At 45.5% G+C, this 19096-nt stretch overlaps 1 protein-coding gene across 2 annotated transcripts in view; it reads right to left on the reverse strand.

Annotated features, from left to right (window-relative positions):
- Positions 1-2446: 2446 nt before the first annotated feature.
- Positions 2447-19096, reverse strand: part of LOC309545081 (zinc finger protein 414-like) — a 38147-nt gene continuing 21497 nt past the window's right edge. Inside the window, exons 7-8 of one of the 2 annotated variants that reach the window (XR_014224870.1) lie at positions 16697-16765; positions 2447-3075 (exon numbers count right to left, since the gene is read on the reverse strand). Coding sequence is in view for 1 of the 2 variants with exons in the window: in XM_082244214.1 (XP_082100340.1) it covers positions 2999-3075 (77 nt within the window). In the remaining variant the exon portion in view is untranslated. The remainder of the gene's footprint in view (positions 3076-16696; positions 16766-19096) is intronic. The other variant, XM_082244214.1, reaches the window with a different exon arrangement.

Raw genomic sequence — 19096 nt, forward strand, 5'->3', positions numbered from 1 at the left:
ACTGCTATTCTGCTCTTTAGTGATCCACCATGATTGTTTTTCAGAGGGCGTTAGGCACTGCCATCCATGTGAACGAGCCCTTTGATTTCTGTGGATCAAATGTGCTTTCCAAAGTGCATAGCATTAATGAGCATATCATTGCGATACAATAAAGATACTAAAAAGTATAGTAAAAACAACCATACCATTAAAAGTACAGTTAACATAATTGGTAATATATTGCCCACATTTATTGAAATTTGGAGTTCTCCTATGAATTCTCAAAAAGGTACACATAAAATAAAAAAAAAATGGACAATTTCTTTGTAATCGGACCACATTATTTTTTTAATGAGAGTAATTTTCACATATTTGGGATGCATTTTAAGAATAAGAGAAATGGACATACAAAATATTCAGGGAAAACATGACTAGATGCACTTTTCTGACAAAAAGTTTCCTCTAGTAAAATTATATACAAAAGTGTGAAAAAAAATTAAATCTTCTACATCACCATTCCCTTCAAAATAAACAATGGTATTAATTTATAAGATTTACTTTGAAACTGAAAATACACCCATCACAAATTCAATTTTTACGGTCCCCAAAAGTCTCCAAATATATTCCTATATGTTTAGCAGCCCCCCCCCCCCCACCCACTTGAGGTCAATGAAGTTTGCGTTATGTGACAATACTTGCAAAAAAAAACAAGATTTATAAATGCTGGTCCAGGATTTAGGCTACATTCACACCTGAGCGTAGCGTTTTTCGCACATTTTTTACCGCGATTTTTACCGCGATTTACAGGTGTTTTTTGATTGAATAGATACCAATAGAAAACGCCTGTAATCTGCCCAAAAAGAAGCTCATGTACTTTTTTGAGCGTTGGGCGTTTTGTAAACAGCGTCAAAACGCTCAGATGTGAACAGGGGCCATTGAAATGAATAGGATTTGTCTTGTTGGGCGTTTTGAGAGCTGATCCTAGAGCAGAAAAACTCCCCAAAAACGCCTAGATGTGAACGGAGCCTAATGTAAATCCCTGGAGCTTTTTAAATACACATGACTTAATTTACATCTCAAAGTCAACAAAAATGAAATGGGATGCATTGTGTGAACTATCATTGATCAGTTGTAAACATTGCCACCATTCCATATCTGAACCAATTGTGAATAAACATTTCATTAGCTGAACCTAGGACTCCAAAAAAAATCTTCAGCTACAATGGTCACTTTCACAAGGCTCCTAAGATCCCTGTATACAAAAGTCCTCAGAGGTGTCACTGTAAAACGCACAGGATCAACAGTCACTGACACTTCCATATACAGTATGCACGTAAAACACACTCTGCAGGGTAGCAACAGTCCCCTCTATTCCAAACAGTTTAGGTTATTTGCCATCTTGAGGAAATGCATGTCAATGAATACACCAATATGGTTGCTAGATAGTTCTGTAGTATAGTACAAATAGGTTTGACTTTTTAAAAAAGTATAACAAAGTAAAAATGGTGTTGCCTTTTTTTCACAAATTGCTTCATGGTGTTACCTTTATCATGATCACAAGGAAACCCATTGCACCCTAGAAATGCTAAATGCAACAGCAAGTGTACACATCTGCCAAATTGCAGGACTATCAGCTGTCATTCTAGAAAGGTTATTGGTGTAAACATACAACTAGAAGGCTGTAGAAAATTGCAAACTTTCCATGGTTTAAATTTTGGTTATTTCATATGATTGTGATAGGTGAAAATCATCTCACCTTTAGATTGTAAGCTTTAACGAGGAGGGCCCACTTATTCCTCCTGTACTGAGTTTTATTGTAACTGTACTTACTGTCTGCCCTCATGTTGTAAAGTGCTGCACAAACTGTTGGCGCTAAATAAATCCTGTATAATAATATTCTCCAGCATACTAAATAGTAGCATAAAGGAAGTTACTGCATTGCAGTGCATTTCATTTTTAAAGGTACCCCTTGGCATGTTCAACAAGGTGCCCCGAAAAAAAAAAAAAATGTAGCAGGACCTATTTTTTCATGCGATGGGGTGCGCTACAGCCAATTCAGTTTGAATAGACTGCCAAAGGCCGCTCACCATGACACACTGAATTCTGCTGTGAATTGACCCTCCTTGGTACAATAGAAGGCCCTGTACTGCATGTGGGCCTAATTGAACTCCAAACATTTTTTATAGATGTCCAATCAATTGATCATTTCTCAGCCCCTTCAGCTTAAGCATATTTTTCCATATGCATGGCAGTTCTCTAAGCCCTGGAAGCTTCAGATTTTGTATTCAGGTGAATTAAGTGGTGAAGTGTAAAAAATGTGAAGATGTTCTATTATTTTGAAACTGGATGTGTAAACTTTCCACACAATGTGGACAACCACAAAGACAGCCTCAGTCTTTTCATGTTCTAACTATAACCAACATCATATTGTCTTGATTTAAACTAGTTTGTCCTAGTTTTTGTTTGTACTGTATTTTGTTCACATGGCACCAAATAATGCAATAAAATGACAACCTGTCTATCCTGCCTTTGTGACACGGATGTCCAAATATTACGGAGCAGAATCTAGTTAAGAAGCCAGCACACACCCAACCTTATTATTAATTAAGATCCAGTGGTCGGAAAACCTGAGGTTATAATGATTTGTTTCATTACCAGCATTTCTGTGTGCACCTATTGCAGTAGAAATAGGATGGCTTCAAAATAAGCAAGCGTGAATACAAAATAGTTGTGGAAAAACACCAAATACTTCTTAGAGTAAGATAGTGAAGCCAGTATTGAAGGAGCATCTCTTTTTTTTATCTTAATGAGTAATGTTGCACTGTAAAGTCTGTATTCACTTCTTCAAGTCCGCATTTCCTCGGTTCAAGTCCAACAATTTTTATTTTTAACAGTAGCCCATTTCAAAGTATTGTTGTTCTGTGAACGCACATTTTCTTAATGAATTATGGCTGGAACCATCATCAAGAAATCGGTGGCACTGGGCTATGAAAAGGGAAGGCCTTGGAGAACTCTCCTGTCAGACCTGTGGTAAAAGGCTGGGTTCCATTTCTGCTGGCAGCTTGGAGTGGAAAGGGAGAAGATCCATGTCATAATCTATAAAAAGAATGAGAAAAATGCTCAGTTATTTTTTCAAGTTGTCCAATTCTATTTTTCTAGGGTAATTGTGAAGCATGGGGTTGATTTACTAAAGACAAAATAGTCTGTGCACTGCAAGTACACTAAAATCCCTTACACGCGGGCCAAATGTCGGGCGGCATCGGCCGGTTCAATAGAAATCGGCCGACATTTGGGTGGTGTGTACTGCAACCAATGGCTGAGAGCGCTGAAAAGAGTGTTCCGGCATGGGGGAGGGGGCGCCCCCCCCCCTCAGAACCCAATAGCACAGCAGGGAAGGTCGCTGTACTTACTAACTGTTAGCATAGTGGCTCCTCCTGAGCGGTCAGGTTTTTTTCGTTCAGCCTGCTGGGTTGAATGAAAAGAAAAAAAAAAATAGTGTGTAATAGGCTTAAATGTATTGCAAGTACAGTTGTGCCAGATCTGAGGGGAAGCTCTGAAATGAGGGAAGACTCTGTTGATTTCTATCATCCAATCATGTGCAAGCAAAAATTGGATTTTTGTACTTACCGTCAAATCCATTTCTCTGAGTTCATCAATGGACACAGTGCTCCATAAATCATAACTAGTAGGCTATATTGCCTACTCCAGGAGTAGGACTAGGCAGAACAAAAAACACCTGGCTATGCCCATGGGCCATCCCCAGCTGGTAAATAACCCCCCCTCTCTGCTCTAGGTAATCAGTTTAGTAGCAAGCAGTATTAGAAGCATCAGAACTCCATAGAGGTGTGGGTGCTGTGTCCGTCAATAAACTCAGAGAAATAGATTTTACGGTAAGTACAAAAATCCCATTTTCTCTTTCGTTCGATGGACACAGCGCTCCATAAATCATGACTAGTGGGACGTCCAAAAGAAATGCCAAAAGGAAAATGAGGGCTGGGGAAGATAACCCAAGGCTAAACATAAGAGCCCTCAAGCAGGACACATGAGCACTAACCGGGTCACAGAAGCCCAGTCTGAAAAATAAAAGGTTTAAAGAAAAAACACCCCTCAAGTGGGAACTGCCCCTCTTTAACCACTTCCCGCCCGCCCTATAGGCGATTGACGGCGGTAAAGTGGTTGCATTATCCTGACCGGATGTCATATGACGGCGGCAGGATAATGTGCTCTGCATCTCCGATCTCGGTAAAGAGCCTACTGACGTAAGCTCTTTACCATGTGACCAGCTGTGTCCAATCACAGCTGGTCACATAGTACACAGGAAGAGCCGTTGATTGGCTTTCCTTAGTTTGTGCCTGACAGGCACGAGTAGAGGAGAGCCGATCTGCGGCTCTCCTGACGGGGGACGGGGGTCTGTACTGGTAATCGGATCATTGATTTACCAGTGCAGACCCTTGGGGGGGGGGGTGCCACTAGAACCACCAGGGATGCCCACCCATGACCCCAGGGATGGCAATCAGGGCTCAGGGAACCCACCAGTGCCCTGCCCACCAGTGCCCATTATTGCCCACCAGTGCCGCCTATTAGTGCCCAGCAGTGCCCACCAATGCTGCATATCAGTGCCCATCAGTGCCACCCCATCAGTGCAGCCTCATCAGTGCCCATCAGTGCAAGAAAAAACTTCTCTATTTACAAAATTGTATAACAAACCAAAAAGCTTTTTTTTTTTTTTCAAACTTTTCGGTCTTTTTTTTATTTGTTTAGCAAAAAAGAAAAAACCTTGGAGGTGATCAAATACCACCAAAAGAAAGCTCTATTTGTGGTGAAAAAAATTACATAAATTTCGTTTAGGTACAGTGTTTCATGACCGCGCAATTGTCATTCAAAATGCAAGAGCGCTAAAAGCTGAAAATTGGCCTGGGCAGGAAGGGGTTGAAAGTGCCCTGTATTGAAGTGGTTAAACAGCAGCCTGCAAAACTATGTGGCCAAAAGAAGCACCCGCAGAAGCCAAAGTATCTACTTTATAGAATTTTGTGAAGGTATGCACGGACGACCAAGTGGTTGCCTTGCAAACTTGCGATATTGAAGCCTGATGACGGAAGGTCCAAGAAGCAATTAGCGCTCGAGTAGAATGCTCCATAACAGGGAAAGGTCGGACCTGACCTTTAATGGAATAGGCCTGAGTCACCACCTGTCTGATCCATTGGAGATGATAGCTGAAGAAGTGGCCAGCCCTTTTCTTGGTCTGTCCATAACCACAAAAAGCGAGTCTCAATAGCTGTCAGATACACCCGAATCGCACGAACCACATCCAAGGTATGCAAAGTAAATTCCTTGGGATGAGCCGGGTTGGGACACAAGGAAGGCAACACAAATGCCCTCATTCAAATAGAAGTCAGAGACAACTTTGGGCAGGAATTATGGACAGGGACGAAGAAGCACTTTATCCCTATGGACCACTAAATAGGGACTGCGGCAGGATAATGCTGCCAATTCTGATACCCTGTGGGCCGAGGTAATAACCACCGAGAATTTTACCTTCTGGGATAACGTAGGCAAGGGAATCTCCCGATTATTCTCAAATAAAAGGTTTCTGGAGAACCAAAAGTAATAAATTTAAATCCCATGACGGCAAAAGAGACCATACAGTTGGAGCCACATGTTGAACCCCCTGAATCAAGGTACGAACTGAAGAGTGTGTGGCTAGGGGGTTGCTGAAAGAAGATTGCCAGGGCAGACATCTGGCCCTTGATGGTACTCAAGGCCAACTTCAAATTAAGGTCATTTAATTGGAAGATCCTCGCTCTCGATTCCTCGCAGGAGCTGCGGAAGAAGCCTTAGCCAAGGATGATACTGGCCTTACCGTGGCCCTTGGACTCCTCCAGCATCTGTCAGAGGACCTCATGACCTAGTCATGAACTTCGGTATCCTCCTGTGGAGCCGAACCTGCTAAAGGAGTTGCATATAAGACTGCAAACAGAACTGTCTTGAAGGTATATACCACCAGACTCAGAATCCGTATGCAAAAATGGGAGAGAGAACTATCTGTGTGACAGCAGCCGGTGAATCACAGCTTGTGGTCCCTGAAGTTTGTGCAGAGGAAGGACACCCTGGTCAGAAATAGAATCAGACCTAGGTAAATCAATTCGCTGGACGGGGATAGGGGGGACCTTAGGTAGTTCAGACATCACCTGAAGCTTTGCCGAAATTAAATCCGCACGAGGAGACTCAGGACCAAAAAAACCTGAAAAGGACAAGCTTTGTCCCCCTTTCTGGGTACCCCCAAAAGAAACATTTTGCGGATCTCCTTGACACTCACCAAAGAAGTCCACGGGGCCGGAAACCAGCGAAGATGTCCACTCACTCCAATAACGGGTGAGGGCAAAAGGAGTCTTGTCTGCTGGTTCGGGGAAGCTAGCTTTTGGCTTACCAGACCAAGGTTGCTTGGAACCTCCCGGGGAAGATTTGAAAGATCTATTTCCCTTATTCTCCATCACAGAAGCACAAAATAATTTTCTATGGGCTGAGAAGGAGGGCTCCCGTCTGCGGCGAGGCTCCTTCTCTTTTTTTGGCTGTGGAAAAAAGGTACTCCCCCTCCCCCATGATACCCTTAATGTCATCCAGGGTAGCTCCAAAAAAGCGATCACCTTGAAAGGGCAGATCAATGAGAGCTTTCTTAGAGGCTTGGTCTGCGGACCAATCAGGCCGCAGCATGTGCCTAACCACCACCGCTGAAACAAAAAGTTTGGACAGCACAAGAGCTGTATCCAAAGCTGCATCACAAATAAACTGAAGCCCACAGATCAACTAGTCCGCTAAATCAACATAAGCAGTGGGGACCTGCTCACCCTCCAGGCCCTGGGGCAAAAGCTGGGCCCATTCAGTTAGGGTCTGAGACAAAGACTGGCCGCAATGCCGAACCAGCCATAGTAAACATGCTGCGTGCCACAGCCTCCGCTTTCTTTTCAGCCGGGTCCTTAAAGGACGGGATTTCTCTACTGGGATCATGGTTGCTTTATTCAACCTGGAAACAGAAGGGCAACCACTGGTGATTAGCTCACTTTTTTTTTTTTAAAAGGGACTTCTCAAAAGGGTAACGTACATCAAAACGTTTGGGGACCACAAAGGGTAATTTTGGTTGTTCCCATTCCTTACAGGAAAACCTCTAAAATAAGGCACATAAGGAAACACCTTTGGAGTACGATGCGACTTGTGCGTACCAAACCATAGCCATGTCCGTGGGTACATCAGCCGCATCCTCCATTTTTAAAGTCTCACGCACTGCAGTGATAAGTGCGTCTACCAGCGTTTTTTCACTCATCGGATGGATCAGGGTGTGTGATGTTAAGTCCCCCTGGACGGGCCGCGTCCACATCGGCATCAGGCTCAGAATCAGATGAGACAGCCTGAGCAGGGGAAGACGGGGGGACGCTTCCTCCTGGGCCTTTGCCCACACGCCACTTCCACCCAGGACACTAAGGAGTGTAGGACCGCCGTCAGTGCAACCATGGCAGACTAAGAGAAAATGGCCCCCGTGATATCATACGACTACAAAAACATGGCCACCAACTTGGGACTAGCCAGACTAAGGGAAAATGGCCACCAACAGCTACAAACACTGAAGCATGCTGCCAGGATCTTTCCTGCTGCACCCTCTGCAAGGGGACCCTCCCTGAAGGTAGGACACACGTTTAGCGGAGACTCTGATGTGCACTCTGCACCAGTCTCTGCACTATACCCACACTGCAAACAGCAGGGCATGCACCTAAGCGTCTCCTACACTGGGACCCCTCCAGACTACCAGGGCGGGACACACACTATCCCAGGACCCTTACAGAGTGGGGATAGCGGGGGAGACCCCAGGGGTCTCTGCTGCATTCTCTGCCCTGGGACCCCCACCAGACTCTAGGTCCAGACAGGGGGGGGGGATGGGAGTGGGTGGAAGCCCAGCTCAGTGAGGGATTTAAGGATGGGAGGAGGGAAGGCAGGTAGGTCCAACTGTCCCTGGAGGTTACCCACGTCCACCCCAAAGAAAACCACCAAAAGGGGAGAGGGGGGGGGACTGTACTTAGCCTTCCATGGTGCGGATAATGCTCCAGACAGAACTCCTTGCTACCGAAGTAGGGGAGCTGTCAGCCAAGGGACCGCTGTGACTCAGACCCAAGCCCGGTCGTATGCGACCCTGCAAGACTAACTTGCAGGCCAGCCTCTGTCCGTGAGGCTATGTCCCGGCCGACCTAGCGCGTAGCTGCGGTCTGCACGTGCTCGCTGGCTGGGCTGGAGGGGACCACTGGATCTAGGTTATCCAGCCTGTCGTCCAGCAGTTGATTGTAGATCTCCCGAGAGAAAAACCAAAAAGATGTAAGGAAGGCGAAAATTACTAGGATCAGAGATCCCAGCCGGGAGCCTAGGTACCTACTCCTGACTAGACAGATTAAAAAACTGATAACCTAGAGCAGAGAGGGGGGTTATTTACCAGCTGGGGATGGCCCATGGGCATAGCCAGGTGTTTTTGTTCTGCCTAGTCCTATTTCTCGAGGAGGCAATGTAGCCCACTAGTTATGATTTAAGGAGCGATGTGTCCGTATTTGCCTTTAGTAAATCAACCCCCATGTCTAATAATGTAGTTAATTCATAGGACGCGCAAATGACTTGCCACCCTGACGCCATTTTTAAAAAGGATATTTCACATTACTTCTCAGTTTTTGGAACATCAACTTTTTTACACCACGTTGCTATTCAGCTTAAAAATGATTGTACCGATCAATAGACTTCACTGAAGTAAATCGATCTTAATTTGAATGATTTAGAACGCTGGCAAGATGAAAGTCTCTGCTATACCCTTGGCACAAGAAACAGTGAGGTCACCTTTCCAGAGTTTTTAACTAGCATGTTCCCTGGCCCTCTCACAGTGAGAGTGTAAATTTATTTTCAACCTCAATTCTCACAGAATTAAACAACTCCTCTTTACTAGCAGGAGATCATGTGCTTATGTGATCATTTTAGCATAATCAACTAAGCTGGTGTGATCTAATCAAATAGAAAGCACATTTTGAATTGTGATATTGTAAACAACTGCTAATGCCATTCAGTAAAACAGATGCTGTGCTAATACCTAAAGGACAATTAATTTACCTAAAAGTTTAAAGTGTCACTAAACTCACATCAATAAATGCTGTATTAAACGCGGTTCATGCTCATTCCGTCACAAGAGATTCGTTTTCTGTATTCTGCAAAAAACCTGGTTGATCCTGGTGTTCTCTATCTCCCCCCTCCGATTAATATACCCAATTCAGCTAGGGATTTTTGCAGAGCAGTGTTGGCAGCTCAGTTTACAGAGGGTTTCTATGCTGAGCATTTCCACCCTATCACATCTGAGCAGCCCATGCGACTACCGAGTCACACAAGTGGGCGTAGACACAGGCGTAAATGACAGCCCACTCCCTCCCTCCTCCCTAATGCCCACTAACCAGCTAAATACAATGGGGGCGGAATATTACATGTAGATTGATGGAAGCTGCAACTCCCTCTTATTCTAAGACACAGGCTGGAGAGGAGTCTGTAACTGGCAGATACATACCCACGTCATGTTATTTCCAAAAAATAATAAAGATTTGATTTCAAATATATATTTTATGACAATTTCAAACCGTTTATTGATATTATTAATTGTTACTATGTATTCCAAAGGCAGTTTTTATTTTATTTTTTATTTTGTACATGTGACCAGCAGCAGAGGATTAAAATCTCTTCCTGCTTATGTTTCCCTACAGACAAGCTGGGAAAGATCTGGGTCATGTGACAGCTGAATATCGATTAGGAAAAAGGTACTTAGATGTTTTTTTTTTTAATTAAAATAATTATGGATTGTCAAACAAAATGTACTTCCCCCTACCTTCAATTGCAGCACGCCATTAAAGCGCAAGAATCCTTAGAGCAGACGGTGTTATCTCCCACTCCTCTTTTCAATATGATGCAGCAATCCCCATCCACTAAAGGATTCATCTCCAGGTGCTATGCAATGCTGCTGCCAGAGTACCTAGATAATTTTCAGAACACTGCTATGGAAAAATGGGTGGAGGATGTGGGTGATCCAGATGGGGGATCAGTGGTAGGAGGCCCTGGATTCTGTCTAGGGATGCACCGAAATGAAAATTTTGGGCCGAAACTGAAAATGCAGGATGCCCTTGGCCGAAAACCGAAACCGAAAACGACTTTTTCCCCAAATTTTTTTTAAAATAGATAGAACAGGGGCATACACCAAAAACAGGCAGCGACGTACACCTGTCGCTGCCACCCTGTCACAGTATATGTACTGGGTGAGTAAGTGATTTTACACGTATTAGTGTTTTGAACTCTTGCTCCTTTGATCTACATCATTGGTAAGCTGCCTCAGCTCCCCCCCATCTCCCACCCACCCCCCCCACTGCCTCAGCTCTCCTCCATCTCCCCCCTCTGGCTCAGCGTCCCTCCTCGGGTGTCCTTCATTCAAAAGTCCCGCCTCTGGCCGGCGGCACCGCCTCCCGGTGATGTCACTACTACGATCTGTGTTGAATGAAGTGACATACCGGGCGGGAGGGCGGGGCGAACGGCCGCTATAGATATAACTATGTGATCCATCCCTGTCAGCTCAGCCGGACTATGTGTGAATGAGAACAGAACTGACCTGACACCGGGCGGGAGGGCGGGGCGAGCGGCTGCTATTAGCTGTAACTATGTGAGCGCTTCACCTCCCTGTCAGCGGAGATACATGCCTGACAGTGAAGTGAAGCTCTCACATAGTTACAGCTAATAGCGGCCGCTCCCCCCGCCCGATGTCAGGTCACTTCTCATTCACATATAGTCGCGCTGAGCTGACAGGAAGGATCACATAGTTCTATCTATAGCGGCCGCTCGCCCTGCCCCCCCGCCTGGTATGTCCATTCATTAACGCAGAGATCGTAGTAGGGACGTCATTGAGAGGCGGACGGCTGGCCAGAGGCGGGACTTTTAAAACCTGCGCTGCGCCCTCCTCCTTCCTCACGGCGGCCATTATTTTCGGCACTGTTAACCCATTATCGGCCGAAATGAAATTTCGGTGCATCCCTAATTCTATCCATAGCTGTTCTTTAAAATGTAACCCAAAGACTGTCCCAACTATGAATATTATTGCGGGTTCATCAAACCCCACTTAAATTGTTTAATCTTGGACTCCGCCAAGACCCATTGTGTACAAGATGCAAGGGAGCTAAGGGGGAACTGATACATCTTCTTTGGTGGTACCCAAAGTTGCACCGCTTTTGGACTGGCATAGTAAACACCATTAAGAATACTTTTCAAGTAACTGCCTCTCTTGATCCTAAACCTTGCTTATTGAGTATACTGGATGAGGTTATAACAGACAGACTGTATATGTCAGGGAGGTGGTGTCCAGAGCACTGTTCCAAGCTCGAGACCTGATCTTGCAACATTGGATCTATCAAACCTCTCCAACTTTAGAGATGTGGTTAGCCAACATGGGATTAACTTTGAGATATGAGCGCTTGAGATATCAGCATAGAGCAGTGATGGCGAACCTTGGCACCCCAGATGTTTTGGAACTACATTTTCCATGATGCTCATGCACTCTGCAGTGTAGTTGAGCATCATGGGAAATGTAGTTCCAAAACATCTGGGGTGCCAAGGTTTGCCATCACTGGCATAGAGGCAGCCCGACCCAGTTCAATAAGATCTGGGAATGCTGGCTAGCTACCCCTGGCTTGGCTCCATTAGACTAAATACTTGATAGGCTAATAACTTAAAGTGGGAACTCAACTGCTATTAACTTAAAGTAGGAACTCAACTGCTCTGTTTGTTCCCTTAGAGCTAGTTTAATTTAAAGTACCGGGGAAGAGATATGATGAGAACGTTTTCTTAAACCCTACCTAGGGATGAATACACTGTGAGATATAAGGACTAATTACATCTCAGGTTCAAATGGCTTTATAAACCTGCTTTGTATTTGTACAAGAACACTATTCTACTTTGTATTGTATAATGTAATACTTCAGAATGTACATTGTTTATTGTACTATTAAAAGTTATTAAACTTTATTTGAATTAAAAAAAAATTAATTACAGTGCCATCATCCATATACAGAAATAGAAAGGACATATTAAACAGTGTGTTTAGTATCACTTTAAGCTAAAAAGAAAAAAACTGGATTTTTGACTTACCGTAAAATCATTTTCTCTTCAGTTCATTGACGGACGCAGTCCTCTGATCCATATCAGTAGGGACGTCCCAAAGCAGTGCCATAAAATGAGGGGTGGGAACAGCAGAAAAGAGCAAGTCCCCAAGGCTAAAAACACAGCCAACCAGGCAACATAGGACTCATCAGAACAAAAAGATGAGGCCCATCTGAAACAAACAGTAAACACCCTGAAGAAAGGCCAAAAGCCCTCCAGACTCCAGACAGCAGCCAGCAAAACTTTGCGGCCAAAAGAGGCATCTGCAGATGCTAGCACATCCACCTTATAAAAATTGATAAAAGCGTGAACAGACGACCAGGTAGCCGTCTTGCAACCCGAAGCTGCCTGTATGGCGAAGGCCAGTCTGGAGCCACGAGAATGACCGGAATCCCTTCCGCCTCGATCCTGCGAAGAAGTCTTGGCAGCAACTTGAGAGGAGGAAAGGCAGACTGTGATCGCACTCATAAGATTACGCGTTTGTCATCCTTGCGCAGGTGACCATACTAAACTTCTCAGTATCGTTAATGTTGAACTTAGTACATGTTCTTGCCTACGACAAAACCCATGGTGCCACTAGTGCATCTGCCAGAGGGTACCATGAGCGACCACAATCCTCTGCACTATCATGCAGATGCGACGCCAACAGATCCACGTCTGGAGTGCCCCAACGAAGGCACAACTGCTGGAACACCTCTGGATGAAGGGACCATTCCCCTGCATCCAAGGCCTGTCGACTGAGGCAATCCGCTTGCCAAATTTCCACATCTGGAAACGGAACAGCGGAGAGAGCTGGAACAAGGCGCTCTGCCCAACGAAGAATGCCTGTCACTTCCAAGATTGCAAGGACACCCTTGGTGCCCAATTGGTGAATGACACAAGCCACGGTCGTGGCACATTCCTAATGAATGCGCACTGGACAGCTGCAGGTGCTCGGTCCAGTGAACTAGGCAAAGCCAGATCTCAGCCCCAGAACAATGATCGGTAACCTTGATCCTCCAGGGACCATACTCCCTAAGCAGAGAACCTGCTGAGGACTCCTCCCCACCGGGACAGGCTTGCATCCGCGGTGACAATTGTCCAGTAAAAAGGGGAGGAAGGATTCCAGATCAAGACTCCCTGGTCACCTGGCTCAGATGGATCCGAATGTCCAGAGAGTTTAGATTCTAGTCCCATTTGAGAACAATTGTCTTTTGGGGGATCCTGAGCGAAAGGGACCGTCACAAAAGACGACACCATCAGTCCCAGAACTTTCATGCAGGTCCGACCATGTGCTGGACAGTAACAGATGAACCCCAGACTGAGGAAGGCTTCTTAGATGTCTATGGAGGCCAGGAATCCCCCTGATCCCCCCCCCTCTGATCCGCACGGAACCATCAAGGACCAGTAGGTCCAGCCTTGTTGAACCAGAGCCTGAATTGCCCCATAGAGCGCCTGCAAGCGATCCGGGGACAGCCGTACATTGGAAGGGAACACCTTACCGGAAAAAAACGGCTCGAAACCCGATCATGCAACCGGACCGCATGACCTCCTGAGCCCAGCTGCCTTGGATCCGTGCCAGCCACAGGTCCGAGAACCGGCAAAGACGTCCCCCCACCCCATATATGGGTGAGGATGCACCATCAGGCCAAGTAGGCCTTGTCCGCAGGTCTGCAAAAAACTGATCACTTGTTGGCCAGACTAGGGTCGTTTGGAACCACCCGAGGAAGTTTTGAAGGACTTCCACCCACATCGACTGTCTCCGAGGGACGACGAAACTGTTCGTAAGCCAAAAAGGAGGGACCTTGTCCAGGCTACCCTTGTTAGCCTGAGGAAGAAAAGCACTCTTCCCCCCATGAGACCCTTATATAAATTCACCCAGGGCAGCGCCAAACAGGCGATCCCCCTGAAAAGCGAGATCCATTAAGCCCTTCTTAGAAGTTTGATCCGCAGACCAACACTCTGGCCAAGGATACGCTGGATAACCACCGCCGAAACCAAAAGGTGACCCAATAAAAGGAGCCGTGTCCAGCGCGGCATCGCAACAAATTGCAGCCCACGCGCCAGTTGGTCCAACAGCTCCCCCAGGGCAGAAGGGACTCGCTCCTCACCAAGTCACGGCATTTGAACTCTTCCCGTCAGGCAGAGTCTTCGAGGCAAGAGCATCACAAACACTGTTCCCAGTGCAGACCCCCTTCATCGAGTACAGATCACGGGCCTGAGCCCGCATCATCCTATCCCCAAAGTCCTTAAGGGCAGGGATACCTCCACTGGAACAACGGCAGTCCTATTCAGCCTAGAGACGGTAGGTCCACCTTAGGCGGTACAGTCCACCTTTAGACCAGAGACTCCTCAAAAGGGCAACGTCTAGCAGCCGCTTAAACACCCCAGGGGATCGTCTCAGACGGTCACATTCTTTATGAGCATGCAAGCAAATTAGGCTGCTCCGGATGGCATGTGTGCCAGATGCAACCTGCGCCCTAGGTGCAGCCGCCGCTGCGTCCTCCAAATTGCAGGGTGTCGAGCACCGAAACAACCCGTGCATCCACCAGCGCCTGTATCATGGGCGGCAGGGGAGGTAGAAATGTCATCCTCATTATCCAAAGAGACCAGGCGCGAGATAACAGACCTGGCAGGGAGGCCCCCGTCTGCGACAGCTGAGTCAGACTCAGAATCCAAGACATCAGATGAGGCAGGGGTAGGTGGAGAAACGTTTCAGCGTACCGCGCCCTCTCAAGGCCACCTCCACCCGTGCCCAAATGCTTCCCGAACCGCTGAAAATGCACTGATGGACAGTGGAGCTCCGGAGAGGCCCTGCGGCCTCCGTGAGGGGGTCAGGTGGGGTAACATTGTCTGCAGGGTCCATACTGAACCAGAAGAACCCGCCAGCAAAATTTGCAAAATAAAATGACAAAAATTACATTTCCCCAACAGAGAGAAAAAAAAAAGGCCCCCAGAACCCACTGTCCCAATATGCATTCTCAAGACAGCACGTGCAACCAGCAAGCCCTCCCATAAGGGAGTGAGCAATGGAAAATGCCCAGGGTGAAGGGAGGGGCTCCCACACCCCAGAAAATGCCTCCAAGAACTTCCATCTAGAAATTCTAAATTCACAGCAGAGAATCCACAGCAAAATGGACGAAAACGGGTGTACCAAGATGGCCACCGCCATACTCTCCCCCCCCCCCAAGTGGCCTGCACACTAGGTCCCATCCTCAGGTAGGCCGAAACAACACAGGCAACAAAGGCACAACAGGACAGACGGAAACCCAGGAGTGTGAGGGTCTGACCATCCCAGGGAGGGGCCCGCATCCACCCCAAAATCCGCCAGTGAAGAGAGGGGAACGTTTACTCACCATACCCGGAACACAGGCGGGCGCCATCTCCTGACAGGACCCCTCTCCACCGCAGTGGGGGGCTGTCGGCCAAATGGAAACGGTGCGACATAGGCCTAGACCCTGTCGTGTGCGACCTGGTGAGACGTTTAACTTGTGGGGCCGGTCCCCGTCCAGTGGGACTATGTCGCGGCCGAGCCAGCGCAGAGCTAAGGCCTGCACGCGCTCGATGGCCAGACTGGGGTGACCACTGAATCTAGATAGCCAGCTCGTCGCCAAGCCCGGCATAGTTGCTTGAGGATCTCACAGGAAAAAATTCCGTAGAAAAAGGCTAGCTAAAAAAAAAAATCTACACAAAAAAATACTTTTATGCCAGGACCGAAGATCCCAGCAAGGAACTAGGTTCTTACTCCTGACTAGGCAGATTAAAACTGACATCCTATGCAGGAAGAGAGAGGGTGTACCCTCCGGTACTGCCCATAGGCCTAGCCCAAACTTTTTTTCTGCCTAGTCTCCTACTCCTGTAGGGGGCAGTATAACCCTACTTATATGGATCACAGGACTGCGTCTGTCATGAACGATAGAGAAAATATAATTATTTGTTGTAGCAAGGTCTCTGCCTCAGGGTTAACCTGAACAGTGTTATGAGAATCTCTACTGCAATTTTTAATCTCCCTTCAGTAATCCAACCCCCAAAAAGTTCAGCTATTTTAGAACTGGTCAGATTCTACACAGGAGGATCCCAAGCAAGGCTGGTAACATCAAAGAGATGCACAATATATTGTGCAACATTTTCCTTGCAAAATTATCATTGATGTGTGCAAATTATTAATGAGGTTTCATTTTTATATAGAGCAGCTCTTGTATACCAAGAAAATGTCAAAGATGGCGGACCTGCTGCCAAAGAGAAGAAATCCAGCACACCCCTAGGAGGGCTGATACTAGCTGGACGTAGGAGCAGGGAAGGCAGGGATGGAGCATCTTGATGGCAGTTTCAGTATGACAAAACTACTGCGTGCCAGAGCCTTTAGGTCACATAAGAGGTACTGTGAGGTACCCAGATAGACACTAGTGTTCTTGGACAATAAAACAGAAGGGTGAGAGTTTCTACCCAATTGTGAGAGTGTTGAATATAGAGTAGTCCCAAGGCATATATAGTTAGAGCTGAACTCTAAGAATTATATTTTTTGCATACTTACATTGGGTCACCTTGGTGGAGAGGACAGGCGATAGCCTCATGTTCTCCACCTTGTCCAATCAGAAAATGTCTTGTGTTCATTAAAAGAAAAAAAAAATATATACAAGCTATTCAATGAATGGTAGAGATGCCAAACAAGCAACTCCATGTGGCCAGTGTGCAGAGGGAAATCTGCTCACACAGATACCAGAAGATCATGGCTCTTACTGCATGTAACCTGAACTACTACAGTCATATACTGCACCCACAGGGGCCGTCCGGATATATCAGATTTGCATACTTGCATCAAGCCAAACTGTAGATGTAAGTAGCATGCAAAAAATGTAGATCCTGAAGTTCTGTTTTAAAGATGGGAATCCCTGACATGCAGAATGACAGTCTTAGTAATCTGTGTGTTAAAGTAGAACTACAGGCAAAACCATTTTTTTTTTTATTTTGGATATTTTTTTTTTTTTGCCATCTTTGTACCATTGCGGAGATTTACTTTCATTTCCTGTCTCATGGGCATACAAGCAGTGAGAGGATATCCCTGCACATTAGGGGAATTCCTTGGGGACCCCCAGGTCACCAGACCTAGTGTCCCCATAGGAAGATTTCCCCTTTATTACTTTTCTTGGGACAACCCAAGATTTCAGATTTTTTTACTTTCACTTTCAATGATAATGGTAAACAGAACTAATAGAGAGGGTGAATTTCCTTATTGAGGAAGCACAGACAGCAACAAAAACTGGCAAGTGTTCCAATCTCTCTCCACTCTATCCAAAACTTAAAAAAAAAGGAAAAAAAAAAAAAAGAAAGAAAAAAAAAAAAAGTTTTGCCTTTAGTTACACTATTAAGAAAATAATGCAAGTACGTACCCTTTGGGATTGGTTTACTAAAACTGGAGTGCAAAATCTAGTGCAGATGTGTGTCAAAGCTTAATTGAACAAGTTGAAGTTAGAAGCTGATTGGCTACCATGCACAGCTGCACCAGATTTTGCACTCCAGTTTTAGTAAATCAACACCAGGGTGTCAATCATGAGCCCCGACTAACTTATCCTTGTGGACAACACAGGAACATTTGCTTAACACAAGTATGCCTAACAAGAAGAGAGTGCATCAACCCACGCACATATGGGCACTAGGGTAAAATATAACCTTTATTAGGACTTTTTACTTATAGGGTAGCGGCTGAAATGGGACTCCAAAATGCTTGAAAATGATGATGGTGGTAAATCGATGTTATCTCAGCTTACCAAAAAAAATAAAAAATTAAACAGACTGCAGTGCCAAAAAAAGGGTATACTGCAGAGGAGGGTCTAGTTTAAACATACAGGAGATCAGAAACCAATTATCTACAGTACAGTAAACATACTTATATTCATGCACTCCTGATGAAGCTCTTGATTTATAGAGTGAAACATGTTGGGTCTTTTTCTTGGGATCACTTTCTGAATTTATTTTTGGAAACATAGCCTATTTTTTTTTGGGGGGGCTGTGGACTCCTAGGTCGACCACTTTTTGGTAGTTTTTGTTGTGCAGCATCAAAGTAGTTGTTGAAGGGTATGTGGAGAGCAGGGAGGGGCAATTGATGGTTATCTTTAAGATCGCTGTTTACTAACTCCCTTGGTATCTCCAAGTACATGAAACCAGGGTGGTAACTGCCAGGCTGCAGGGGATTTGGTGAAAATCGGGTGGTTTCGGTTTTATACCATTCTCTTCTCCTGCAGATGATTGGGGCACATACTTCAAAAATTCTTTCACTGCTCTGGGTTATACAGGGATATGGATCATTGGTTTCTGATCTTCTGTATGTTTAAACTGGACCCTCCTCTCCAGTATACCCTATTTTTGGCACTGCAGTCTGTTTATTTTATTCACTTTTTGGGAAAGCGGAGATAATATCAATTTACCACGATCATCGTTTTCAAGCATTTTGGAGTCACATTTCAGCCGCGCCCTATAAGTAAAAACATATATACAGTCTTCGATAAACATTTTAATAAAGGATATATTTTACCCTAGTGGCCATAGGGGAGTGGAGTCACGCACCCTCGTCTTGTTATAAAATTAGTTGCCACATTGAGAAAGTGCGCTATATATATATATATATATATATATATATATATATATATATATATATATATATATATATATATGTGGCTTTTGTGAGTTCATTTTAAAGTATAACTAAGGGTGTTTTCACACTTGGTGCGATTGCCTGGTCCGAACCGAGTTTGATTGCTCCCCCATCCCCCTGCCCCCCATGGACTGTGTTCACATTTGATTTCTGTATCCAAACCGCGGTACATTTGTGTCATCAAGCTGCAGCCGGCGCGTACTCATGTTGCTTGGCAACCGCTGTAAACGAAAAGGTGCCAAAATGGATAGAATTGCTTACTTTGGTACGATTGCGTTCTCA

The sequence above is a fragment of the Pelophylax lessonae genome (assembly GCF_965119305.1).
Source record: "Pelophylax lessonae genome assembly, chromosome: 1".
NCBI classification, from domain to species: domain Eukaryota; kingdom Metazoa; phylum Chordata; class Amphibia; order Anura; family Ranidae; genus Pelophylax; species Pelophylax lessonae.